This window comes from Sus scrofa, chromosome 15, assembly GCF_054392235.1.
Source record: "Sus scrofa isolate SSC_HxYL_T2T_F1_AM1 chromosome 15, Sscrofa_HxYL_maternal_Yorkshire_Landrace_v2.0, whole genome shotgun sequence".
Taxonomy (NCBI): domain Eukaryota; kingdom Metazoa; phylum Chordata; class Mammalia; order Artiodactyla; family Suidae; genus Sus; species Sus scrofa.
The window spans coordinates 71,524,531-71,549,252 of record NC_139397.1 but is presented as its reverse complement, the minus strand read 5'-3'; the positions used below and the strand labels follow the sequence as shown (position 1 = coordinate 71,549,252).

At 39.8% G+C, this 24,722-nt stretch overlaps 1 protein-coding gene across 3 annotated transcripts in view; it reads right to left on the bottom strand.

Annotated features, from left to right (window-relative positions):
• The window catches only part of ARHGEF4 (Rho guanine nucleotide exchange factor 4), a 259,221-nt gene that overhangs the window by 81,125 nt on the left and 153,374 nt on the right, over positions 1–24,722 (bottom strand). For 2 of the 3 annotated variants that reach the window (XM_085000213.1, XM_085000214.1), the window contains exon 4: positions 20,223–20,349. In XM_085000213.1, the coding sequence (XP_084856339.1) occupies positions 20,223–20,349 (127 nt within the window). Of the gene's footprint in view, positions 1–16,878; positions 17,078–19,333; positions 20,350–24,722 lie in introns of those variants that run through there. The other variant, XR_014829987.1, reaches the window with a different exon arrangement.

Below are 24,722 nucleotides of genomic sequence, written 5' to 3'. Positions count from 1 at the left end.
GAGCGCGCTTGGCCGAGACGTGCCCCTCCTCCTCGGGCCCGCTATGCGTCCAATGTGCGGGGAACACCCGGCACCCTCCAGAGAGCCGGCCAGCGGGAGTATGCCAGCAGTCCTCTGCAGTGATTAAGAGGCCGTCAAAGTAGAGCCACGGTCCGGGCCAAATGATTTTAGAGTGTCTGTGAAAGTCCAGTGATAGGCACAATTAAAAATGGGAGCCACAAAGCACATGACATATAGCCAGGGAATCTATAGGGTTTTTTTTTTTGTTTTTTGTTTTGTTTGTCTGTTTTTTTTGGGGGGGGGGAGTTAAGGATTAGAGAAGGGAATTGCTGTTTCTTTCGACCCTTTCAGACACCTGTGAGCTTTCTGTAGATTCTTGGAGTGCGCCTAGAGGAAGGGTGAGGTACCTCCACAGTTACAAACAGGCGAGGTTAATCAAGAATTACAAAATCTGGGAAGTGTGAGAGGAAGTCCCAATATGGACTGACAAGGGCTGAGTCAGGCTGCTGATCCCCACCCCCACATCATCACTCCTTCAAGCCCTAGGGAGCTGATTGTCAAGTAGCAGAATAACGAGGGTGAGGATGAAATGAGAGGTCCTTGCCAGGCTCCAGCACACCAGCTGGTGTAGGGTGAATGCTGGAAAAGTCATTCTCTTCTCTTCCCTCCATTTGGGGTCAATTCCCTGTAGCCCATCTCCTTCCCTAAGCCATGTGTGCTCCCTAGCTCTGTGTCATAAGGGACCCTGCCTTTTCATAGCTATCTCCTCTCCTTACAGACCAGGTGTTATCTCCTCTTACAATACCTGCCCTAACAACTCAGGGGGCTGGGACAGTGGCATGCCAGCGTTTAAGTACAAAGCTCTGTAAAGGCACAAGGCAATACCAGTGTGTTGGAAGCTGGGCACTGCAGGGTGACTCAGCCAAAGCTGCACCTTGAAGCGCCCCGCCCCCCCCCAGCTTACTCCTCTGGGGAACCTTCCTGAACATTCCTTACCTAGCATGCACTCTTCCCATCCATGCTTCCATTCTTTGCTGTTCTTGGGAAGAACAGCTCTTCCCCGACTCCTCCTTGCTCTTGAGTCCAGGCTTTCTGCGAGAGTCCCCATCTGTGTTTCTGCCTGGTCATCCTCTTGAGGCCCGTGAACTTACTAGCCCTTGTGGGTGGAGAGCTGTCCCTGGGGGATGAGTCACAGGTCAGGAGACTCTGTCCCAATCCAGAGCAAGTCTGTGGGTTCTCCCTCCAAAATAAGTGTCAGAGATGTCCACTTCTTTCTTTTACTTTACCGCTACTACCACCATACTGTGTTTGGAAGACAGTTTCAGTCTCTTAAGTTGTTGCACAGAGCAGCCAAAGTTGTTCCACAGAGCAGCCAGAGAGGAAACTCAAAATTAAATATACACCACTGTGTCCTGCTTCAGATTCAAACCCTTCAGAAGCTTATCTCACAATTAGCAAGACCTGCAAGACCCTGTGTGTTGCCCAGCCCCCTGCCCCATTCTCCACCTCCTGTCATAGCTCTCCCTGTTCTCTGCAAGCCAGCCCCAAAGGCTGTCTTGCTGTTTCTTCCTGCATCAGGTCCTTTGCACTTACTGCTCCTTTTACGTGGAATGTAATCTTTGCTTTTTCAGGGTATTGGCTCCTCAAACCTGAGATCTCAGTAAATGTTACCTCCTCAGTGAGACTTTCTTCCTGGAACTTAAAACCATTTTTCAGTGGCTTGTTTATCTGTTGTGTGCCTCCTTTAGACCATGTACTGTGAGGGTCAGTGACTCTACCACCACTGGGTCCTCAGAGCATCTTCCACAGGCTAGGTGCGCAGGGAGTGCCTGTGGAGGAATGAATGGGGTCCTGGAACTGAGCAGGAGGCCAGGTAGGCAGAAGGGAGCACTCTTGCTCTCTGGGGTCAGGACTCTGAGAAGGTGATGAGTGATCCCAGGTGGAGAGTACCTCTAGGAGGCAGCAGCCTGGACAGATATGGCCTGTGTCAACCAAAGAGCCATGCACCAGGCTTTTTCTGAGTCCATTTCTCTTTTAAGTCTTCAGTAGAATCTTATTTGAACCAGCTAGCCTATATCAGCTGTACTGCAGTGAAGAATAGAGTGTCTTCGTTAAGTTCTGGTATACAAAAGGAATTATATTTCTTAAGACCACAGTGGTGATGGCAGCTGAAATTAATGCTTACTACCTGAAGTTCAGGGTATCTCAGGGGACAAAAGTTGGTGCAGAGATTTAGCTGCTCCCTGCCCCCCATGGGAAGATTCTTTCCCCATAAAACTTTTTTTTTTTTTTTTTTTAAGGGCTGCACCTGAGGCATATATGGAAGTTCCCAGGCTAGGGGTCAAATCTGAGTTATAGCTGCAAGCCTACACCACAGCCACAGCAATGCCAGATCTGATCCGCATCTGCAACCTATACCACAGCTCACGGTAACCCACTGAGCAAGGCCAGGGATCGAACCTGAAACCTTACAGTTCCTAGTTGGATTCATTTCCACTGCACCACAATGAGAACTCTTCTATTTATATTTGAATGACCAGTGGTATGTCTTCATCAGCATAGAAGGATCGGTGTTTCTTGAGGTTTACTCAACGGTACCAAAAGAGTAGCTGCAGTACCACTGTATGTGTAGAAACAGATAGAGGATAGGATTAAAACTAGTCTAAGCCTTGAAGTCCACTTCTGTCCTGGCTCTCCTAACTAAACTTGTACTTCAGTTGCTACTACAATTTTGGATGGAGAGGAGCTGAAAGCCAGAGAGATCTGGGTTCAAATGCTGTTTTTTTTTTTCTCTTACTACTTGTCACCTTGGGCAGGCAACATCAGAGCCATAACACTGTGGAGAGAAAACAGACTTCACAAAACAAGTCACCCAGTCACTAAACTAAATTAGTTTAGTTCATTGCTAAACTAATAAGGAAAAACAGTAACAAACCCAGGGAGGGGAAAGTATTTGGAGTTGCTATAATTTATCTAAAAAATCCACTTTCCAACCAAAAGGTAGGAAATATGCAAAGAAACAGGAAAGTATGACTTATACAGTGGGGAAAAAGCAGGCAACAAAAACTGCCTGTGAGTGAACACATGTGAGATTTATTAGAAAAAGAATGCAAGATAGCCATTATAAATTAACATGGTCATAGAACTAAAAGAAACCATGATTAAAGATGTAAAGGAAAGTATGATAACAATTGTTAAAAAGAAACAGCAAACCCCAAATGGAAACATTTGTGCTAAGCCCACCAGGAGTTAATAACTAACCTAACTGCAGTTTCTGTCTCTTCCAGGAGTGGCATTTAAAACTATTCAGTCTGGAGTTTCCTAGTACTCATTAGTGAGGTAATCTGCCTAAGATCCCCTGCCTTCCCTTAAGGGAAGTTGACCTTGCCTGAAATCATCCACTCTTTTAACTTCCTTGTCCCACCCTCTTTATGCCCTATAAAATCTTCCATTTTGGATGGGCTTTTTTGCATGCTACATGGGGTGCTGCCCAGTTCATGAATTACTGAATAAAGGCAATTAGATCTTCAAATTAATTCTGTTGACTTTTGTTTCCTAACAGATTTGGTGGCATCAGTGGGACCAGGGTTAAACTTTTGACAGCATTCTGGGACAATGAGAAACACAGGCATATAGTTTCTCAACCTTTTGGCCAAGATCAAGTGTAGAAACACAGGCATTGTACCCATGAACCCCTTTTTGAATTCACTGCTTTTCTCACTATTTTCAAGGCTGTGAGTGAGTTCCTTTCAGTTCTGAATTCTGCTCTCTTTGCATTGAGCTCCCAATTTAATTTGCTTTCTAGTCAGTTCCCCATTTTTTTTTTTTTTTTTGGAAACCCCAGCCCTTGATTTTGTCCCCAATTTCCCAGATTCCATGTTTGGAATGCTGGTGGCAGATGCAGTTCCGCATGCATCCCACTTTTTTGGGAGTCTTCTGGTTCAGTCCTTTCCCCAACCCCCAGATCCCACACCAGAAACTACTGGTAGTTTGGACTGTAATTCCCAATTCGACTGGAAACCCTAGACCTTAGCTCTGTGCCCAGGTTCCACGTTGGGAACTGTTAGCAGTTTAGGCTAAGTTTCCCATTGGTTTGGAATCCTTCCCAAGAATCAATGTCAGGAACTGCTGGTGGCAGCTGTAGTTCCCCATTTGTTTGGAATCAGTCTGCTGTCTCCCTTTGATGTCTGCTAGTACAATCCCAGTCTGGGATTGGACTGGGTCCAAGGTCAGACCCAGTCTAGTAAAGGCTATTGCTAACAGGGATCTTGGAAGTCAGAAAACTGCTATAATTGGTGGGCATGGTCAAGGCTTTTGGAACATTTGCTACTTCAAGGAGACTCATGGTAGGATAAGTTAGTCATGGAATTGATCAGATTGACATGATGTTACCTGCCGGCCTCAGGAAAATTTCCATGCAGTGAGGTGCACGATATAGCACTCCTCAATTCCCAAACCCATGGCACATCCCTCTTAGGTATTAGTTTGGCTCTGAGAAACCTGAAAGCCTAACTAAAAGAAACAGGACCCTTTATATCCAAGGAGTTCAGCTCTCCATCTTCTGACACACCTGTTTAATTTTATGTCTAAGTGCTGTAGTCCTAGAAGTTGCAAATAACTTAAACAATGGCAAAATATAAAGACAACCTAGAATTACAATGGCCATTATGAAGAGCAATCCAACTAGATAAGATCATTTGAGAAGGACACTTGAAAGTAAGGGTTCCCGTATCAAACAAACAGAATGGGATAACCTATTTTAATTGGTTTGTGGAAGCCTCCAAAAGGCTTCAAAATTCCAAAATACCTTCATTAAAATATTGGCTGCAAAATGCTAATGAAAAATTAAAAACACAAGAGGTACCTAAAAACAAAACAAGACAAAGAGTAAGAATGATGTAATTTCTATTGCTTCCCTCTGTCCTCTTTTTATTTCAGTGCATACCCTAGTAATCCTTGTCTGTAGTGCCCAGTCAAGAGAGGAAAGTAAAATTTAATGTCCCCTCCTGTGCAAATCCAGACCCACTGATTTTTTTTATCCTTTTCTTTCCCAGGGACAACTGGTACCTTCTTGTTTGCAATTATCTAAGTCTTTCTTTTGGCTATCTTTGGGAGTGGTTCTAAGATCTTGAAAGGATGTTTTCTGCATCCTCTTTGAGAACACACCCTAGGAGTTCCATCATGGCTCAGTGGTTAATGAATCTGATTAGGAACCATGAGGTTGCGGGTTCCATCCCTGGCCTTGCTCAGTGGGTTAAGGATTTGGCGTTGCTGTGAGCTGTGATGTAGGCCGCAGATGAGGCTCAGATCCCGCGTGGCTGTGGCTGTGGTGTAGGCTGGCGGCTACAGGTCTGATTAGACCCCTAGCCTGGGAACCTCCATATGCCACAGAAGCGGCCCTAGAAATACCAAAAAGACAAAACAAAAAAACAAAACAAAAAAAAAAAAAACAAACAAAAAAAACAAACACATGCTAAATCCAAGGGGTTATTCAATACTCCCAGAAATATTTACTTTTTGAAATCCAACAAGATATCTGAAAGGATCTGATAACTCTGTGATCAGAAATTTGGCCAAATTGGAAGCTGATATCAGAGCCTGATAGGAATGCTCTTCAGGCTTTCTTGCCTTAGCTAACAGCACCAAAGGAGAAAGAAAAGCATTCCAACATAGGTGGATGGGTCTGACAGTCCTTTGATATCATTAAAAAAGCAATACAATTCTTTGTGAAATTAAAAACAGTTGTCCTTGTATTTTACAACTCTAGTTTTTCTGGAGCAGAGGTGGTTGTAGAAACCACCAAAACTTGTTAATCAATCCCCAAACCACCCCTGTTCATCTCAAAAAGCTTGTAAATATTGGCCGTAAGAAATCAAAGTCCTTAGAGGAATTTTCATTCTTTTCCTGTGCCTTTGAGCTGTAAATGTTAACTCTTATCTAGGCCATTTTTTTTTTTCTTTTTACTGCTGCACTTACAGCATATGGAATTTCCTGGTCCACGGCTGGAACTGGACTTGCAGCTGAGGCCTACGGCACAGCCATGGCAACACCAAATCTGAGCCACATCTGTGACCTACACTGCAGCTTGCAGCAACACTCTATCCTTAACCAACTGGGTGAGGCCAGAGATCGAACCCAGGTCCTCACAGAGACAATTCTGGGTTCTTAACCCACTGAGCCACACTGGAACTCCTAGGCCACTTCTTTAAAGCACAAATTTCAGAGAGGTAATTCTTAGCAGAAGGAGAATGAAAAGGAAAAGGTCATTTGAATTTATTTATTTTTAAAATGATTTTTATATTTTCCATTATAGTTGGATTTTTTTACAAGTGATTTTTCTTCTGAATTTAGATAAATGCAAAATCACATGTTTTCTCTGCAAATATTAGCAGAAGAAGCTTTAGGTATCTGAACAGATAAACTTATTCTAACTGTTCTTTTATAGATAGTAAATTTTACATCATCATACCTGAGTAAATTTTATATCATCATACCTGTCTTGTGGCTGAAATTTTAAAATGAAACTATGAGGTCTCTATTTGTATCTGTATGTTTCTGGGTGTCTATATATATATGTGTGGTTGATGTATGGTATTACCTACCTCTGCATTGTATTACTGAAATTAATTTGTTAAAGAGCTCTACTCAATTGCCTTAAAAATAAACAAGTGTTATATAAATTAAGAGTTGGGTATTTTAAAAACTCTCAGAAATATAATAGAAACTAACCAAAATGCTTTCAGGTTCATGTGATCTGAGAAAATATTCAGTATTAAAGCTATTTTAAGTTCATTGGTCTAATTAAAACAGAGTTTTTAAGAGTTATCACCATTGACTATAATGCAGATAAACAACTTTTATTCTACCTAGGTTTGCTAGTCAAATTCAGGTTATCTGTTGTGAAATATGTCTGCAACAAAAATATATACCTCACAATGATAGCTGATTTTGTCTACTGTCTCATGAAGTTTTTGTGAATTTGAAACATAATTCTCAGGAGCAAATGAAGATGCAAGTGGAATAATTTAAAGATATCTTTTAGTAATTAATATATTTTATGATATGTATACTTAAAAATAGCTTCCAAATTCTTTTTGGTAACTTGAAACTTCAGAGGTTTGTTAAGTTAAATGACAGAACTTCATTGACTATCTAGATCATTTCCAAATAAGATGAAATAATGAAATATTAATTACTAACCATAGATTTACCTATTTTCAGGTTCTTATTACAGAGAAACTAAAGATACCTGGTCTATTAGTAAACATGTTTTCTGCTTTATAGAAAGATTATAAAGTATAAGAAAAAGTATATGTTTCTAGAAATTATGAAACGTATTCATGGAATTTCCATCGTGGCCCAGTGGTTAATAAATGCAACCGGTATCCATGAAGATGTGGGTTCGATCCCTGGCCTTGCTCAGTAGGTTAAGGATCTAGCATTGCCATGAGCTGTACGTAGCATACTCGGCTCAGATCTGGTGTTGCTGTGGCTGTGGCGTAGGCTGGCAGCTACAGCTCCAATTCAACTCCTAGCCTGGGAGCTTCCATGTGCCGCAGATGTGGCCCTAAAAAAAAAAAAAAAAAAAAAAAAAAAAAAAAGACAAAAAAAATGTATTCATAAATTTGTCCATCTAAAGAAGTTAAGATTTCTGGAGTTCCCATTGTGGCACAGCAGAAACGAATCCAACTAGGAACCATGAAGTTGTGGGTTCAATCCCTGGCCTCGCTCAGTGGATTAAGGATCAAGCATTGCTGTGAGCTGTGGTGTAGGTCGTAGATGCAGCCTGGATCTGGTGTTGCTGTGGCTGTGGTGTAGGCTGGCAGCTGTGGCTCCGATTGGACCCCTAGCATGGGAACCTCCGTATGCTGCAGGTGCAGCCCAAGAAATGGCAAAAAGCCAAAAAAAAAAAAAAAAAAGTTAAAGTTTCTAAGAGTTAAGAACTGTAAATATAAAGAGAATTATACATCTTGACCAGGTGAAGTTTATCTCAGAAATGCAAGGGTGGTTTGATATCAGAAAATCAATTAATATACTATATATTAGCAAAATAAAGAACAAAAGTTGTATGATTATCTCAATAGACAGGAAAATTACTGGACAGAATCCAACACTCTCTCATGATTAAGAAAAACTTGACAAACTAGGAACAATAAGAACTTTCTCTATTCAATAAAGGGTATCTATGAAAAACCCACATCACACTTAATGGTGAAGATGGGGTGCTTCCCCACTAAGATCAGGAAAAAAGCAAAGATGTCCATTCTTCCCTTTTTTTGTGTGGGTGGGGGTTATCCTTTGGTTACATATTGAAGGCAAAGCTGAGCTGGTCTCTCTCTCTCTCTCTCTCTTTTTTTTTTGTCTTTTTTGCCTTTTCTAGGGCTGCTCCCGTGCATACGGAGGTTCCCAGGCTAGGGGTCCCATCGGAGCTGTAGCCGCCAGCCTATGCCAGAGCCACAGCAATGCAGGATCCGAGCCGCGTCTACAACCTACACCACAGCTTACAGCAACGCCAGATCCTTAACCTACTGAGCAAGGCCAGGGACTGAACCCGCAACCTCATAGTTCCTAGTCGGATTCGTTAACCACTGTGCCACGACGGGAACTCCCAAGCTGAGCTGGTCTTACACTCAAAATTTTTCTTGCCATTTTTATTCAACTGTACTATAGTGGATGCTCTAATCCCATAGCAGTTAGGCAAGAAAAAAATCCAAAAGACATCCAGATGGGAAAGGAAGAAGTAATATTACCTCCACTTATAGATAACATGATCTTGTACGCAGAAAATCCCAAGGAATCCATTACAAAAGTAGAACTAGTAAATAAGTTCAGCAGGGTTATATGATACAAAAGCAATATACAAAAGTCAGTTGTATTTCTGTGCACTTTCAATGACCAGTCTGAAAATGAAATTAAGAAGATGGTTTCATTGACAAAGTATCGAAGTGTATAAAATAGTTAGGAATGAAATTTTCTAAGGAAGTACAAACTTGTATTTTTATTTTTTTTTTGTCTTTTTACCTTTTCTAGGGCCACTCCCGTGGCATATGGAGATTCCCAGGCTAGGGGTCCAATTGGAGCTGTAGCCCTGGCTTACACTAGAGCCACAGCAACGTGGGATCCAAACCGCGTCTGCAACCTACACCACAGCTCAAGGCAACGCCGGATCCTTAACCCACTGAACAAGGCCAGGGATCGAACCCGCAACCTCATGGTTCCTAGTCAGATTCGTTAACCACTGCGCCATGACGGGAACTCCCAAACTTGTATTTTGAAAGGGAAAAATATTGTAAGAAATGAAAGGGTAAGATCTAAATAAATAGGAAAAATATCCTATGTTCATGGATCAGAAAGCTCAACAATGTTAAGAAAGTAGTGCTCCCCAAACTCACTCACAGATTCAGAATGATCCTCATCAGAATCCCAACTGATATCTTTGTGAAAATTGACAACCTGGTTCTAAAAATCATATGGAATTGCAAGAGACTCAGAATAGCTGACACATTCCTGAAGAAGAAGGGGAAAGTAGGAAGACACAACTTTCTAATTTCAAAACTTACTACAAAGAAATGGTAAATAAGACAGTGCGGTACTAGTACCAAGATAGAGATAGATCAGTGGAAGACAACTGACAGTCTAGAAATAAATGCATACATCTATGATCAACTTTTGACAGCAGGGACCAAGACCATTCAAAGGGGAAGAAAATAGTCTTTTCAACAAAGGGTGCTGGGACAACTGGATAGTCACATGCAGAGGATCTCAAAATATATCAGAGACCTAAATGTAAAAGCTAACGCTATAAAACTCTTAGAAAAAACATAGGTATAAATCTTCATGAACTTGGATTTACATGACACCAAAACACAAGCAGCAAAAAAAATAAAATAAAATAAAATAAAATAAAAAAAATACATATATATATATATATAAACTGGACTTCATCAAAATAAATAAATAAATACATGTGTGTGTGTGTGTATGTGTAACTGGACTTTATCAAAATTTAAAACCTTTTGTGCTTCAAAATGAAATGATGATGGAATTCCTGTTGTGGCACAGTGGTAATGAACCCAACTAGCATCTATGAGGATGCATGTTTGATCCTGGCCTTGCTCAGTGGGTTGAGGATCCACTGTTGCTGTGAGCTGTGGTGTGGGGCGCAGACACAGCTCGGATCTACCATTGCTGTGGCTGTGGCATAGTCTGGCAGCTGCGGCTCTGATTTGACCCCTAGCCTGGGAATATCCATATGACACAGGTGTGGCCCTAAAAAGCAAAAATGTGTGTGTGTGTGTGTGTGTGTGTGTGTGTGTGTGTGTGTGTATGTAAATAATATATCTGATAATGGACTTGTATTCAAGATAGAAATATTTAAGTTTTTATTATTATGGTTGATTTACAATGTTCTGTCAATTTCTTCTGTACAGCAAAGTTACTGTTATACGTATCTATGCATTCTTTTTGTCACATTATCCTCTATCATGTTATATTACAAGTGATTGGATAGTTTCCTGTGCTATACAGCAGGATCTCATTGCTTATCCACTCCAAATGCAAGAGTTTGTATCTACTAATTCCAAACTTCCAGTCCATCCCACTCTTACCCCCTGCCCCTTGGTAACCAAAAGTCTGTTCTCCATGTCCATGCGTCTGTTTCTTTTCTGTAGATAGGTTCATTTATGCCACATATTGGATTCCAGACATAAGTGATATTATATGGTATTTGTCTTTCTCTTTCTGACTTATTTCACTTAGTATGAGAGTCTTTAGTTCCACCCATGTTGCTGCAAATAGCTTTATTTTGTTCTCTTTGTGGGTGAGTAGTATTCCATGTGTACATATACCACATCTTAATCCATTCATCTGTGGTTGGACATTTAGGTTGTTTCCATGTCTTGGCTATTGTGAGTAGTGCCTGCAGTGAACAGAGGAGTACATGCGTCTTTTTCAATGAAAGTTTTGTCTGGATATGTGCCTAAGAGTGGAACTGCTGGATTATATGGTAATTCTATATTTAGTTTTCTGAGGTACCTCCATACTGATTTCCATAGTGGTTGTACCAGTTTATATTCCCACCAACAGTGTAGGAGGGTATGCTTTTCTCTACACCCTCTCCAGTATTTGTTATTTGTAGACTTACTAATGATGGTCCTTCTGACCAGTGTGAGGTTGTACCTCACTGCAGTTTTGATTTGCATTTCTCTGATAATTGTTGATGTTGAGCATTCTTTCATGTGCCTATTGGTGATCCATGTGTCTTCTTTGGAGAAATGTCTATTAAGGTCTTCTGCCAGTTTTTCATTTTTTTTTTTTCTGTTGAGTTGTATGAGTTGTTGTTTGTATATTTTGGAGATTAAGCCCTTATCAGTTGCAGCATTTGAAACTATTTTCTCCCATTCCATAAGCGGTCTTTTTTTTTTTTTATCATTTCCTTTTCTGTGCAAAAGCTTTCAAGTCCCACTGGTTTATTTTTGTTGTTATTTCTATTGCTTTGGAAGACTGACCTAAGAAAACACTTGTGTGGTTGACGTCAAGGATGTTTTGCGTATGTTTTCTTCTAGGAGTTTGATGATGTCTTGTCTTATGTTTAAGTCTTTAAGCCATTTTGAGTTTATTTTTGTGCATGGTGTGAGGGTGTGATCTAGTTTCATTGGTTTACATGCAGCTATCCATTTTCCCAGCACCACTTACTGAAGAGACTGTCTTTTCCCCATTTTATATTCTTGCCTCCTTTGTTGAAGATCAATTGACCATAGGTGTCTGGGTTTATCTCTGGGTTCTCTATTCTGTTCCATTGGTCTGTATGTCTGTTTTGGTACCAGTACCACACTGTCTTGATGACTGTGGTTCTGTAATATTGCCTAAAGTCTGGGAGAGTTATCCTTCCTGCTTGGTTTTTGATCCTCAGAATTGCTTTGGCAATTTTGGGTCTTTTGTGGTTCCATATAAATTTTTGGATATTCTGTTCTAGTTCTGTGAAAAATGTCATGGGTAATTTGATAGGGATTGCATTGAATCTGTAGATTGCTTTGGGTAGTATGGCCATTTTTACAATATTAATTTTTCCAACCCAGGAGCATGGAATATTTTTCAATTTCTTTGACTCCTCTTTAATTTCCTTGATTAATGTTTTATAGTTCTCAGCATATAAGTCTTTCAGCTCCTTGGTCAGATTTATTTCTAGGTATTTGATTTTTGGGGTGCAGTTTTAAAAGGTATTATATTTTTGTATTCCTTTTCTAATATTTCATTGTTAGTATACAGAAATGAGACTGATTTCTGATTGTTAATCTTTTTTTTTTTTTCACTGTACAGCATGGTGACCCAGTTACACATACATGTATACATACTTTTTCCTCCCATGGTTGTGCTGCAGTGTAAGTATCCAGACATAGTTCTCAATGCTACACAGCAGGATCTCATTGTAAATCCATTCCAAGAGCAATAGTTTGCATCCATTAACCCCAAGCTCCTGATTCCTCCCATTCCCTGCCTGCCCCCCTGGGCAGCCACAAGTCTATTCTCCATGTCCATGATTTTCTTTTCTGTGGAAATGTTCATTTATGCTGTGTATTAGATTCCAGTTATAAGTGATATCATATGGTATTTGTCTTTCTCTTGCTGACTTACTTCACTCAGTGTGAGAGTCGCTAGTTCCATCCATGTTGCTGCAAATGGCATTATTTTGTTCTTTTTTATGGCTGAGTAGTATTCCATTGTGTATATATTCCACATCTTCCTAATCCAATCGTCTGTTGATGGACATTTGGGTTGTTTCCATGTCTTGGCTATCATGAATAGTGCTTCAGTGAACATGTGGGTGCATGTGTCTTTTTTAAGGAAAGTTTTGTGTGGGCATATGATCAAGAGTAGGACTGCTGGGTCATATGGTAGTTCTATGTATAGATTTCTAAGGTATCTCCATACTGTTCTCCATAGTGGCTGTACCAGCTTATATTCCTACCAGCAGTGCAGAAGGGTTCCCTTTTCTCCACAACCCCTCCAGCATTTGTTATTTGTGGACTTACTAATGATGGCCATTCTTACTGGTGTGAGGTGGTATCTCATGGTAGTTCTGATTTGCATTTCTGTAATAAACAGGGATGTTGAGCATTTTTTCATGTGCTTGTTGGCCATCTGTATATCTTTCTTGGAGAACGGTCTATTCAGGTCTTTTGCCCGTTTTTCCATTGGGTTGTTGGCTTTTTTGCTGTTGATGAATGTTAATCTTATATCCTGCTACTTTGCTGAATTTGTTGATCAGTTCCGGTAGTTTTGGGTTGAGTCCTTAGGGTTTTCTATATATCGTTTATCATGTCATCTGCATACAGTGACAATTTTACCTCTTCTCTTCCAATTTGGATACCTTTTATTTCTTTTGTTTGTCTGATTGCTGTGACTAGGACTTCCAATACTATGTTGAATAAAAGTGGTGAGAGGGAGCATCCTTGTCTTGCTCCAGATTTTGGCGGGTAGGCTTTTGGCTTTTCTCCATTGAGTATTATATTGGCTGTGGGCTTGTCATAAATGGCTTTTATTAGGTTAAGGTATGTTCTCTCTATACCCCAGTTCGGTAAGAGGTATTTTTTTTTTTTAAAGTCATGAATGGATGTTGGATTTTGTCAAAAGCTTTTTCAATATCTATTGAGATGATCCTGTGGTTTTTGACTTTTCTTTTGTTAATGTGGTGTATGACGTTGATTGATTTGTCTTTGTTGTTCCATCCTTGTGAACTTCAGATGAGTCCCACTTGGTTGTAGTGTATGATCTTTTTTATATGTTGTTGGATTTGGTTGGCTAAAATTTCGTTGAGAATTTTTGCATCTATATTCATCAGAGATATTGGCCTATAGTTTTCTTTTTTTCATGGTAGCTTTGTCTCGTTTTGGTATTAGGGTGATGGTGGCATCATAGAATGCCTTTGGGAGTGTTTCTTCTTCTTCAACCTTTTGCAAAAGTTTAAGGAGGGTGGGTATAAGTTCCTCTTTGTATGTTTGGCAGAATTCACCTGTGAAGCCATCTGGTTCTGGGAGTGTTTTTATGACATATTCAATTTCATTTCTAGTGATTGGTCTGTTCAGTTAATCTATTTCTTCTATTTCTTCTTCATTCAGTTTTGGCAGGCTGTAAGTTTCTAGAAAGTTGTCCATTTCTTCTAGGTTGTCAAATTTGTTGGCATACAATTGTTCATAGTATTCTCTTAGGGTTTTTTGTATTTCTGCAGTATCTGTTATGATTGCTACTTTTTATTCCTTATTTTGTTTAATTTGGTTTTTTTCTCTCCTCTTCTTGGTGAGTCTAGCCAGAGGTTTGTCAATTTTGTTTACCTTTTCAAAGAACCAGCTCTTGGTTTGATTGATTTCTTCAACTGTTTTTTAAATCTCTATTTTATCAATTTCCTCTTTGATCTTTATGATTTCCTTTCTTCTGCTGACTTTAGGTTTTGTTTGTTCTTTTTTAAATTCCTTTAGGTGGTAGGTTAAGTTGTTGATTTGAAATTTTTGTTCCTTTCTGAGGAAGGCTTGTATTGCTATGAACTCCCCTCTAAGAAGTTTCCATGTGCACTTGAAAATAATGTGTATTTTGATTTTCTGGTTGTAATGTCTTGCTTTTGTGACATCGCATAGATTTTGAATGGTTGTTTTCATTATTATATGTCTCAAGGTATTTTAAAATTTCCTTCTTTATTTTCTCATTGAGCCATTTATTTTTTATTTAAATTAAATTAAATTAAATATTAAATTTTTTTAGGGCTGCACCCGTGGCATATAGAGGTTCCCAGGCTAGGGGTCGAATCAGAGCTATAGCTGCTGGCCTACACCACAGCCACAGCAACGCTGGATCTTTAAACCACTGAGCGAGGCCGGGGATCAAATTCGCAACCTCATGGTTCCTAGTTGGATTCATTTCCGCGGAACCACGACGGGAACTCCTGAGCCATTGGTTTTTCAGTAGGATGTTGTTTAGTCTCCAGGTAGTCAGTTTTTTCTCATTTATTTTCCTGGGGTTCGTTTCTAATTTCATGCCATTGTGGTCAGAGAAGATAACTGAAATAATTTCTATACTCTTACATTTATTGAGGTTAGTTTTGTGCCCCAGTATGTGTTTAATCCTTGAGAAGTTTCCGTGTGCACTTGAAAATAGTGTGTATTCTGATTTTCTGGTTGTAATGTCTGGTTGTAGCAAGTAAGTCTAACTTTCCTATTGTGATATTTAGGATTTCTGTTGTCTTATTGATTTAATGTCTAGAGGCTCTGCCCATTGATGTGAGTGGGGTGTTAAAGTCTCCTACTATTACTGTATTATCATCAATTTCTCTTTTTATGTCTGCTAGTAGTTGTTGTATGTACTTGGGTGCTCCTATATTAGGGGCATGTATATTGATGAGTATAATATCCTCTTCTTGAATTGATCCTTTTATCATTAAACAGTGTCTTTCTTTGTCTTTTTTATGGCCTTCATTTTAAAGTCTGTTTTGTCTGATATGAACATTGCAATTCCTGCTTTTCTGTCTTTTCCATTTGCATGAAATATTTTTTTCTATCCCCTCACTTTGTGTCAATTTATGTGTCCTTTGCCCTAAGGTGAGTCTCTTGTAGGCAACATATTGTAGGCTCTTGTTTTTCCATCCAGTCTGACAATTTATGTCTTTATTGGATCATTCAGTCCATTGACATTTAAGGTAATTTTTGATAAATATGCATTTATTGCCATTTTAAACCTTGTTTTCCCGTTGATTCTATGCTCCTTTATTCCTTTCTCTTTTTTTTTGTTAGATAATTTCCTTTTATTTTATGCTTGTGTCCTTGTCTTTTTAGTTTCTGCGAAGATATTGTTTGATTTTGATTTGTGGTTGCCCTGTTTTTCAAGTATGTCATTCCCTTCCTATATCTGCTTGTTTTAGCCTGATAGTCATATAGGCCCAACACATTCTAAAAAAAAGTATCTAGATTTTCTTACTTTCCTTCCCCATTTTATGATTTTGATGTTCTTTTAAAACATCTTCATGTTTATCCTTTTGCTGTTCCTTGGTTTATCATCACTGTTACAATAGGGTTTTTTTTTTCCCTTTTAGATTTGTATACTGGCTTATCTAATTGATTACTTTCCAACTGTGATTTTCTCCATCCTATTTCTTCTTACTTCTTTTTTATTTAGAGGAGCCCTTTCAGTATTTCTTTTATTTATTTATCTATTTACCTATTTATTGTATTTTTAGGGCTGTACTCATGGGCATGTGGAAATTCCTAGGCTAGGGGTTGAATTGGAGCTGTAGCTGCCAACCTACACCACAGCCATAGCAATGCCAGATCTGAGCCAGGTCTGCGACCTACACCACAGCTCACAGCAAAGGACTGAACATGCATCTTCATGGATGCTAGTTGGGTTGTTACCACTAAGCCACAGTGGGAACTCCCTTTCAGTATTTCTTTTCAATGGATTTAGAACTGCTGTACTCTTTCTGGTTTTTGGTAGAGAAATTTTTTATTTTTCCTCTTTTAAATGACATTCTTGCTGGGTAGAGTATTCTAGGTTACAGATTTTTCCCTTTTAGAGCTTTGAATATATCTTGACTCTCACTTCTCGCCTGTAGTGTTCCTGTAGAGAAGTCAGCTGATAGTCTTATGGGGGTTCCTTTATAATTAACTCTTTTTCTCTTGCTACCCTTAGAATCCTCTTTTTATCTTTATTTTTTGCCATTTTTATTATAATTTGTCTTGGTGTGGGTCTATTTGGGTTCTTATATCTGTTTTAGCCTTAATTTCTTCAAATATATTTTCAACCCCCTTTTCTTTTTCTTCTCCATCTGGAATCCCTATTATGCATAGATTGGCCTGCTTTACATTATCCCATAGATCTTTTATATTGCTTTCATGTTTTTTCATTTGGTTTTCTGTCTGCTGTCCTCATTGGATGATTTCCATTTTTCTATCTTCCAAGTCACTAATTCGTTCCTCTGCATTATTCATCTGCTCTTCAGTGCCTTCAACTCAGCTTGTATCTCTGCAAATGAATTTTTTTTGTCTTTTTGCCTTTTCTAGGGCCACACCCATGGCATATGGAGGTTCCCAGGCTAGGGGTCTAATTGGTGCTGTAGCCACTGGCCTACGCCAGAGCCACAGCAATACGGGATCTAAGCCATGTCTGCAGCCTACACCATAGCTCACGGCAATGCTGGATCCTTAACCCACTGAGCAAGGCCAGGGATCAAACCTGCAACCTCATGGTTCCTAGTCGGATTCATTAACCATGAGCCATGACAGGAACTCCTGGAAATGAATTTTCTAAATTTTCTTGGCTCCTCCTTATATTTTCTAGTTCCTTTCTAAAGTAATCTGCATAACTGTTGATATACTCTCTTAATTCCTTCAGTATTTTCACCATCTCCTTTTTGAACTCAGTGTATGTTAGACTGCAGAGGTCTGTTTGATTGTTTGCTCCTGAGATGAATTTTCCTGCTCTTTTAACTGGGAATGGTTCCTGAGCATCTTCATTTTGCTTACATTTTTCTTATTAGGTGAGTTTAGGGAAAATAACTACTGTAGTCTTGGATGGCTATTTATATGCAAAAGCACCCCTGGGTATTCTGTGAAGGCTTACTATTTATTATTAGGCTCCTGTGCATGCTCCCAGGGAGATAGAGGTAATGAGCAGGGCTAGTAGTCAGTGCCTGGTTGCTGAGCCCTTGACAGTGGCAAGGGAAGATGGCACAGGCAGCTCCTGGGTGCAGGGCCCTGGGAAGTGGCAGTGCCCCACAGGCAGGTGTAGGCAGTGCCTGGAGCATTTGGTAGTGGCAGCAGCTGGGTGTGTGCATTCCCAGGGGAGTTAGAGCAATAACAGGTGGTGCTCAGTTGCAGTGCCCTCCTCTGTGCCAACTCAGAGGTGACTTGGGCCATATGTAGTGCCTCTTCACAGACCCCTAGTAGTGGCAGGCCATGCCCACTTCTGGAGTCTAAGATGACTGAGTTTTCCTCTGCTGCCTGTAGACCATGCAAGAGGCGCCCCATCAAACTCAGCCCATGCAGGAGGAACCACCATCTGTAGCCCGTGCAAGAGGGGCACGTTGCTCACAGCCTGCTCAAGAGGCACCTTGCTGCCCGTAGCCCTGCCCTATGAGTCTGTGTCTGTGCAGAGAAAGATACTGCTATGGCAGTCTGCCCCTCCTCCACTTACCCTCCCCAACAATGGTGCCTTGCTTCTTTTGCGGGCCCAGACTACCTCCCAGGTTCTTTTAGCTATGGTGCTTGGCTCCCCAGCCCTTGGTGCACCACTTTCTAGTCCCTCTGGCTGTCTCCATACAGCCAACCCTAGTCCCTCCCTGGAACTGACCTCCAGAGCCTGAGTCTCAGCATCCAGCTCCTGCCCGGGTGTCTCAGGTTGTAGTGTCCTGGGAGGTGGTACTGATGGTTTGTGAGAGAGAAAAAGGCTCTCTTTCTGCTTTGCCTTCCTTAGTTCAGCTGCTTTGCTTTTCTCTGAGGCTTTGAGGTCCCTCTTTCTCAGCTGATCTCCCTGTCAGGAGGCTTCCCAGGGTGTGGGTTCCTTTCTTCTTTAACAGCTTCCTCTCAGAAGTGCTAGTCCCATCCTGATTCCTTCCCCTACTCCTCTTTTTTTCTTTTGTTCTACCCAGTTACATGGAGGGTTTCTTGCCATTTTTAGAGGTTTAAGGTCTGCCAGCATTCAGTAGATGTTCTGTGCAACTTGTTCTACATGTAGACTTTTTTTTTAATGTGTTTGTGGGAGAAGGCGAATGCCATGCTTTACTCCTCCACCATCCCATCTGATCCCACACCGTTAAATACTTCTAACTCAAGACATACACATGGCCAGTCAGGCCATGAAAAGAGAAATACAAACCAAAACCACAGTGAGATACCATTTTGACCCACTAGTTAGACTAGAATCAATAAATCCGATAGGAGTTCCCACCGTGGCGCAGTGGTTAACAAATCCGACTAGGAACCATGAGGTTGCGGGCCTTGCTCAGTGGGTTGACAATCTGGCGTTGCTGTGAGCTGTGGTGTAGGTCGCAGATGCGGCTTGGATCTGACGTTGCTGGGGCTCTAGTGTAGGCTGGTGGCTACAGCTCCGATTCGACCCCTAGCCTGGGAACCTCCATATGCCAAGAAGAAAATGGCAAAAAGACAAAAAAAAAAAAAAAAAAAAAAAAAAAAAGGGTCCGATAAAAAATAGTTGATAAGGATGTGGATGCTAGAGAAATTACACCAGGAATGTAAAATGGTGCAGCTGCTTCAAAAACTAGTTTAGCAGTTCTTCCAATAATTTAAGAGTTAACATCAAGAGTTAATAAGTCAAGACCTGATGGTTGTACTCCCAGGTATATGCATGAAAACGTGTCTTCACTAAAACTTGTACATGAATATTTACAGCAGCATTATTCATAAAAGACAAAACATGGAAAAAATCCAAATGACCACCAGTGGATGAATGGATAAGCAAGTTGTGGTATATCCATACAATGGAATATTATTTGGTCATCAAACAGAATGAAACAAGTGATGACATGGATGCACCTTGAAAACATTCTAAGTAAAAGAAACCAATCACAAAAGACCAGATCATACATGATTCCATTCATATGGAAATCTAGACTAGGGAAATCAGCCACAAGATACAATAAGGATAAAATTGGCTTGAGAAAAAAAAAGTGACTTTGAAACAGTCCCATCCTTGCTCTCACTGAGCTCCCAGTTTCCTTCTGGCAAAAAAAAAATCAGCCTTTTTATAGACAAATATGTGATATGATGCTGTTTGCCATAGATTTTGAGATATCTAAATCTAAATCTAGATCTAAATCTAAATATAATCTCAGGGAGACTGTCATAAAACTCAAGGTAGAGGCTTGTCCCCCAGAAGGGAAAACACCTATGTTTCATCCCTAGATTAAAGACAATTATATATGTAATTCTTTCTTCTGTAAGTTATACCGTATTACAAGTCCCAAGGGATGGTCAGTAGTTCTGCTCAAAATAAAGGAAGGGAGCCAGATTAAGGGATTCAATAATGGAATCTTCCTCAGGCCAAGAATTCCCTATAGGGACCTCTTGCTCATTGAAGGGGTAGAAGACAATGGTTTTATTTCTCACATTCAAGCTATTTCTGCCAGACTAGTAAACATAGCTGTCAACAATGTGCTGTCACATCTTGTCCTTCTTGCCAGGGCACCCGAGTGTGAGATAAAAGACAGGCATGTAACTCACCAATATCAGGTGTGTGCTCTGGCCAGCCTATGTGGTTCAGTCCTGTCGGGGCACTCAGGGAGAATGGATGGCTTCTTCTAGGGATATTCAGAGACTCTGAAGAGGTCATGGTCATCTTCCTCCAACACTGGGAGAGGAGGAAAGAGGCAGAGAGTAAATGAAGAAAAGAGATGACATGTTCATTGCCACATTCTACTTTTCTAATTGCCCAGGACTTTTCCTGTGAGAAGAGCATGCAACCTTAATGCACACAGCTCTGGGAGGTGCTATTGACTTCAAAATACATAGAAAAAAAAAAGAAAGGCTTGTCTTGGGGTCAGTCGTCTGCATCCTGTATGGCCATATGTGGTAACCATGGCAGAATAGGTTGTCATCCAACAAGATATCCAAACTCCCAAATTACCCCAGCTGGTCAGCCACACAGCCTGACATTTCTCCAAAGGCAAATCTTTGTTCTAGCTATCTTCTTGTTGGGATGCTTAATTAAAATGCAACCCATGAAATCCCTAACACCATCATAAGACAGACACCCTTAGACAGTAAGAACCAGTGTTTCATGGTGTCTTGGGAAGGCAAAGGTATTGTCCCTTCTTTTTTTTTTTTGCCTTTTTTAAAAAAGGGCTACACCTGTGGCATATGGATGATCCCAGGCTAAGAGCTGAATCAGTGCTACAGCTGCCAGCCTACACTATAGCCACAACAACATGGGATCTGAGCCACAACCACCACCTATACCACAGCTCACAGCAACACTAGACCTTTAACTCACTGAGAAAGGCCAGGGACTGAACATGGATCCTCATGGATACTAGTCAGGTATGTTACCGCTGAGCCACAGTGGGAACTTCTTGTCCCTTTCTTTATCATCCCATTATCCAGAAATACACTTGGCCCCTCCAGATTTTGTCTACTTTATAAAGTTATCAAATTTACTTAAAAATTGTGCCAGGTATTCAAATAAATGTTCCATTTTTTTTGTATTCTACACAAATTAAACAGTGCTTAGAAGATTCTTCTAATGATTTATGAAAACATAAATATACAAATAAGGATTAAGATGGAAGTAAGATACCCCACTACATCTCTTCCATTTGGATACAACTAAAAACCTTGGACAGATGTATAAGTCAGTTACCTGGACTCTGAAAGTAGTCCAGGTAATTAGTTACCTGGACTCTGAAAGTAGTCCAGGTAACTTACTCTGAAATTTACTCTCTAAATTGTAGCTGGTGGGTTGGGGAAGGAAGCCAGTATTTGAAGTTATACTAATCCTCAGGTGAGTTTCCTTTTTTTGTGGTCCCTGTGGTATCCTCTGGCCTGAACTTGACAGCAGCATAAAACTGGGTATGGACAAAAAGCACTCCAGAAGAAGCCCTCTTTGGCTTGAAGAAAGGGAAAAGGGACCCCAAGGGTATGAGGAAATGGGAAAATCCTCTATGTTGTCATTTCATCCCACCCCTGACATTCAGGAAATCCCACCATAGCATATGGCAGTGATGGCCAGGAAGGCACCTAAAACCCTGAGAGAGGGAATCATTTATGACCAGGGGAACTGTAGCCCCAAGAGCAAGGGGAGAATCCCTACTTTTTCTCTGTTCTCCTGCCACTTGGCTCCTGAAGCAGGCATAGTAGCAGGAAGAATATGGAAGAGTGGAGAAATTAAAACCTAGCTTTTTAGCAAAAAGATTTGGAACAGGGGAACCCCTGGAAGCCAAGAAGTGTCTAAAAGAATGCAGAAAATGATACCATAAAGTTGTTTGTGAAGTCCTGCACTTAACCTCAAACTGTGCTTGAGTGGATCTGACGCTCAACAGAATACTAAAGTCTTTGAGAACAAATTATGGGGTATGACATTTTGCAGGTCTCAGATTGGTGATCCACTTTATCCAAATAGCATGGAAAACACCTTGAAAACTGAGCTGACATATGAAACATAGCCACTGAAGGCCAGTAAAAACTTGTAGCCTAAACTGGATCAGTTGCCTTAAAAACTTAATTATTATTTTCCATAGAAACTAAATAAGGCCCAAAGTCTCATAATATTCAAAATGTCCAAGATACAATCCAACATTATTTGATATACAAAGAAATATGAAAATCTCAATAACTTGTAAGGGAAAGGCAATCAACAGATGGCAGTGTTGGAATTACAAAGGATTTTAAAAGAAGCTGACATAACTGCTATAAGAAGTAAGTGTGAAATGAATGGAAAATAACATCAGGGAAATATATACAAAAAAGAATGAAACTGAAACATTAAGACTGAAAAATAGCTAAAATTAAAAATTTACATTGATGGACCTTGAGAGCTTTATGCTAAGTGAAATAAGCTGACAAGAAAGAGAAAGACTATATGATCTTACTTTGATGGAATCTCATCAAAGTTGGTATAGAGAAAAATTTCTGAACATAATAAAGCCCACTTATGATAAAGCCATAGCTATTATACTCAATGTGTAAAACCTGAAAGCTATTCTTTCCTCTAGGATCAAGAACAAGGCAAGAATGCCCACTCTCACATTTGTTTAACATACTATGGAAGTCCTAGCCATAGCAATCAGACAAGAAAAAGAAATAAAAGTCATCCTAATTAGGAAGGAAGAAGTAAAACTGTCACTATTTGAAGATGACATGATACTATATATAGAAAACCTTGAAGTACCCACCAAAAATAAATGAATTCAATAAAGTTAAAGGATGCAAGATTTATCTGTTGCTTTTCTATTTACTAATAATTAACTATGAAAAAGAGAAAGAAAACAATCACATTTACAATTGTATCAAAAAGAATAAAATACCTAAGAATAAATTTAACCGAAGAGAAACCTATACTTCAAAAACTATAAGACATGGATAAAGTAAACTGAAGATAGTACAAATAAATGGAAAGGAATCTTATATTTATGGATTGGAAGAATTAATATTGTTAAAATATCTAAACTACCCAAAGCAATCTACAGATTAAATGTAATACCTATCAAAATATTCATGATATTTTTTACAGAACAAGAACAAATAAATAATCCTAAAATTTGTATGGAACAACAGTAGGCCCAGAATAGATAAATCATTCTTGAGAAATAAGAACAAAGCTGAGTTGTCATGCTTCCTGACTTCACATTATTCTACAAAGCTACAGTAATCAAAGCAGCATGGTATTGGCACAAAAACAGACTCATGGATAAGTGGCCATATTAGAGAGCCCAGAAACAAACCATTCACATATGTTCAATTAATCTATTACAAAGGTGGTGAGAATATACAATAAACAGTCACTTAAATAGTGCTGGGAAAACCGAGCAGCTACATGTAAATAAATGGGTTTAAAACATTTCCTCACACCATATACAAAAATAAACTCAAAAGATCAAGAATTATAAAACTCCAGTAGGAAAACATAGGCAGTATACTCTTTGATGTAGGCCTAAGCAATAATTTTTTGGGGGTCTATCTCCTCAGGCAAGGGAAAAAAAAGCAAAAAACAAAACGAATGGGACCTAGTCAAACTTAAAAGTTTCTGCACAGTGAAGGATACCATCAACAGAATGAAAAGGCAACCTACTGAATGGGAGAAGATGTTTTAAAATGATATGTCTGATATACAGTTAATATCCAAAATATATAAATAGCTCATACAACTCAGTATCAGAAAAGCAAACAACTCAATTAAAAAAGAGCAGAGAACCTGAATAGGCATTTTTCCAAAGATGATATACAGCTGGCCAACAGGAACCTTAAAATGTATTCAACATCTCTAATTATTAGAGAAATATAATTGAAAACCACAGTGAGGTATCCTCTTACACTTGTCAGAATGGCTATTGTCAAAAAGACAACAAATAAATGTTGGTGAGGATGTGGAGCAAGGCAACCCTAGTATACTGCTGGTGGCAATGTAAATTGGCACAGCCATAGTGGAAAATAGTATGGAGATTCCTTAAAAATTAAAAATAGAACTACTATATGATCCAGCAACTCCACTCCTGGGTATATATCCAAAGAAAACAAAAATTCAAAAAGATATATGCACCCCCAGTGTTCTTGGCAGTATTATTTAAAATAGTCAAGGTATGGAGTTCCTGTCGTGGCTCAGAGGTTTAACAAACCTGACTGGCATCCATAATGCATGGCAGGTTCAATCCCTGGCCTTGCTCAGTGGGTTAAGAATCCGGCATTGCTGTGAGCTGTGGTGTAGGTTGCAGACGTGGCTCAGATCCTGCGTTTCTGTGGCCCTGGAGTAGGATGGCGGCTACAGCTCTGATTGGACCCTTAGCCTGAGAACCTCCATATGCTGCAAGTGCAGCCCTATAAAGAGAGAAAGACAAAAAAAATAGTCAAGGTATGGAAGCAGTCTGTTCATACCAACAGATAAACAGATGAAGAAGATATGATACACACACACACATACACATACAGAGGAATAATACTCAGCCACAAAACGAGTGAAATTTTGCTGTTTACAACAACATGGGTAGGCCTGGATGCTTACTGAAATAAGTC